Source organism: Acanthisitta chloris, unplaced genomic scaffold (genome assembly GCF_000695815.1).
Source record: "Acanthisitta chloris isolate BGI_N310 unplaced genomic scaffold, ASM69581v1 scaffold19463, whole genome shotgun sequence".
Taxonomy (NCBI): Eukaryota; Metazoa; Chordata; class Aves; order Passeriformes; family Acanthisittidae; genus Acanthisitta; species Acanthisitta chloris.
The window spans coordinates 1-3,008 of NW_008664490.1; the positions used below are offsets into that span (position 1 = coordinate 1).

The 3,008-nt window shown below is 62.4% G+C and overlaps 1 protein-coding gene across 1 annotated transcript in view; it reads right to left on the bottom strand.

The window, feature by feature from the left end:
- Positions 1 to 46: 46 nt before the first annotated feature.
- SEMA4C (sema domain, immunoglobulin domain (Ig), transmembrane domain (TM) and short cytoplasmic domain, (semaphorin) 4C) overlaps positions 47 to 3,008 on the bottom strand; it is a gene marked incomplete at both ends in the record, with an annotated part of 3,077 nt that continues 115 nt past the window's right edge. The window contains 8 exons of the mRNA XM_009071381.1: positions 47 to 162; positions 237 to 459; positions 1,366 to 1,510; positions 1,592 to 1,767; positions 1,845 to 1,996; positions 2,092 to 2,208; positions 2,289 to 2,385; positions 2,869 to 2,977. Of these exons, the coding sequence (XP_009069629.1) occupies positions 47 to 162; positions 237 to 459; positions 1,366 to 1,510; positions 1,592 to 1,767; positions 1,845 to 1,996; positions 2,092 to 2,208; positions 2,289 to 2,385; positions 2,869 to 2,977 (1,135 nt within the window). The remainder of the gene's footprint in view (positions 163 to 236; positions 460 to 1,365; positions 1,511 to 1,591; positions 1,768 to 1,844; positions 1,997 to 2,091; positions 2,209 to 2,288; positions 2,386 to 2,868; positions 2,978 to 3,008) is intronic.

Genomic DNA, 3,008 nt, shown 5'->3' on the forward strand with positions numbered 1-3,008 from the left:
CAGCCCCATCCCTGTGCCACCACCCCATGCCCACACCACGGCTCACCTTCCGTCCCGCCAGGACCAGGCTCTCCACGGGCTGTGCTGGCTCAAACACCTGCAGCTCCTCCACCAGGTGGATGCGAGTGCCCAGATTCAGTGCCTTGTGCACCCACCCGTCACCTGCAGGCACAGCTGGCACTGAGGGCTGTCCCCACACCGCGAGAGGTGTCCCCTCCCCGGGTGCCCGTGGGTACCTGTGCCAATGAAGAGAACCTCGTAGACGGCACCATCCAGCCCGGCCACGCGATCCACCACCAGCTGGGTGAAGTTGGCATCCTTCTTGAGGAGCAGTGGGCGCCCACGCTGCGGCAGGATGGGCTCGTCCATCAGTGGGTGCTTCTTGGCGAAGTTCAGGGTGTTGTCAGGCAGCTCCAGGGAGCTGGCAAAGCCGTTCTGACGGTGCCAGTCGGTGATGCACTGCAGAGGGAAGGCACCAGGGCACTGTCAGGAGCAGAGGTGGATCCCACCTCCTCTTAAGAGGGCTTGAGGGACACCATCAGCCACGTGGATGGATCCCACCTCCTCTTAGGAGGGCATGAGGGCACCAACAGGCACATGAGTGGATCCCACCCCCTCTTAGGAAGGCTTGAAGGACATCACCAGCCACGTGGATGGATCCCACACCCTCTAAGGAGGGCACAGAGGGCACTAGTGGGAAGATGGATAGATCCCACACCCTCTTAGGATGGCATGAGGAGCATCATCAGGCACGTGGACAGGTATCACATCCTCTTAGGAGGGCACAGGTGGCACCATGAGGTACATGGATAGATCCCACATCCTCTTAGGAGGCTATGGAGGGCACCAGAAGGCAAGGGTGAATCCCACCCCACATCTTGGAGGGCATGGAGGGCACCCTGAGGAGCATGGGTGGATTCCACCTCCTCTTGGAGTCTGGAGGGCACCGTGAGGAGCACAGATGGATCCCAATCCCTCTTAGGGTGGCATGGAGGGCACCGTGAGGAGCACAGATGGATCCCAATCCCTCTTAGGGTGGCATGGAGGGCACCGTGAGGAGCACAGATGGATCCCAATCCCTCTTAGGGTGGCATGGAGGGCACCGTGAGGAGCACAGATGGATCCCAATCCCTCTTAGGGTGGCATGGAGGGCACCGTGAGGAGCACAGATGGATCCCAATCCCTCTTAGGGTGGCATGGAGGGCACCGTGAGGAGCACAGATGGATCCCAATCCCTCTTAGGGTGGCATGGAGGGCACCGTGAGGAGCACAGATGGATCCCAATCCCTCTTAGGGTGGCATGAGGGACACCACCAGCCACGCAGGTGGATCCCACCCCTCCTGCCCCCCATTCCCAGCACTCACCGCTCCGGGCCGGGGGCTTGGCACCTCATCTGAGTACCTGCCCCACCTCTGTGCCTGCTCCCTGTACTCCTTGTAGGGCCCCTCGAACGCCTTCTTCACCTCCAGGATGTGGTACCGACAGATGGCCGAGACGTCCACGTCCCCCCTGCAAGGCACAGGCAGGTTTTGGTGGGGGGACAACCCCCATCCCAAGCCCCCCCAGTGCTGCCCCTTCCCCTACGCTCACCACCGAGCCTGGAACACCCCGAAGAAAGTGGTTTCCTGCCACTCAGCCCCGGGCAGGGTGAAGACAGCCTGGAGACGGTTGAAGTGGAGCTGCTGCTCTGGTGCTGAGCACACCAAACGAGCCTTGAGGAACGTGGTCCACTTCTTCTGCAGCGTGCGAGCGCCACCGACGTCCCCCTGGGCACAGCCAGGGTCACCACTGGCCCAGCCACGCCAGGCTGGTGTGCCCAGCACCCAGGGTGCCCTCCCTGTACCTTGCAGACCCGTGCCACACGGGCCACCACCTGCTCGGCGTAGCAGTCGTACTCCACCGCGCGCTCGCTGAAGAAGAAGTAGACCTTGTCGTCGTCGCCGGTGCTGCTGGCCGCGCTCTCCTGCACGTACGCCGAGGCCACGAAGTGGGGCTCTGTTGGCAGACAGGAGGGCACAGCCAGGCTGCCACCCCGTGCCAAGCGTGGGGGTGTCCCTGCCCTCCCTGCCCCGTGTCCCTCCTGTCCCTACCGTTCAGCCAGGAGGTGAGATACTCCGTCTTCATGGAGTAGTGCGGGCCCAGGTTGCGCAGGATGACGGGCTCCGTGCCCAGGAAGTTGTTGAAGGTGGCAGAGTACAGTTCTCCATCTGTCAGGGAGGAGTTTAGGAGGTTAGGGGTGCAGTGGGTACCCCCCAGACCCCAGTGGGTGCCTGGTGGGGTCACCTACCCACGATCAGGCCAGTGTGTCCCTTGGTGGGGTCGTAGGGACACTTCCCCTTGCCGTCCTCAAATGCCACTTGGTCCAGGGTGAAGCCAGACAGCTCCTGGGGGGGCACAGGAGTGAGTGGAGGTCCTGACCCCCTGCCCAGGTCATGTCTCCTCACACTCAGATTGGCCCCAGGCTCAAGGATACTCCCTGAGATGACCCTCCTATGCAGAGGGACACCCCTAGATGATGCTCCTGGGGACAGGGACAGCTCTGGATGATCCATCCTGGTGACAGGAACACCCCTGGATGACCCTGGTGACACTGACACACCCCAGATGACCCTTCTGGGACAGGGACACCCCACCCTTGTGGGACAGGGACACAGCCCAGATAAACCCTCGGGCACAGGAACACCCTAACACCACTCCAAGGGCACAGCAGACACCCTCAAAGGCACAAGACCAGCCCTGTGTGCCCAGGGGCAGCCCTGAATGCCACTCCTAGGGACAGGGACACCCCTCAGGGATGCTCCTGGAGCCTCATCCCGGGGGGCAGGAGGAGCTGTCAGATTTTGGGGACCCCCTTGGGGTGCACTCACGATGTAGGTGCACTTGGGCTGGAAGGCATAGGTGCCACAGGCATAGAGGTGGGAGCTGTTGTAGCTCTGCAGGAAGCGCACGTAGTTGAAGCAGTCGGTCTGGGGGGACACAGAGGGCACAGGGAAGGAGGTGTCAGCAC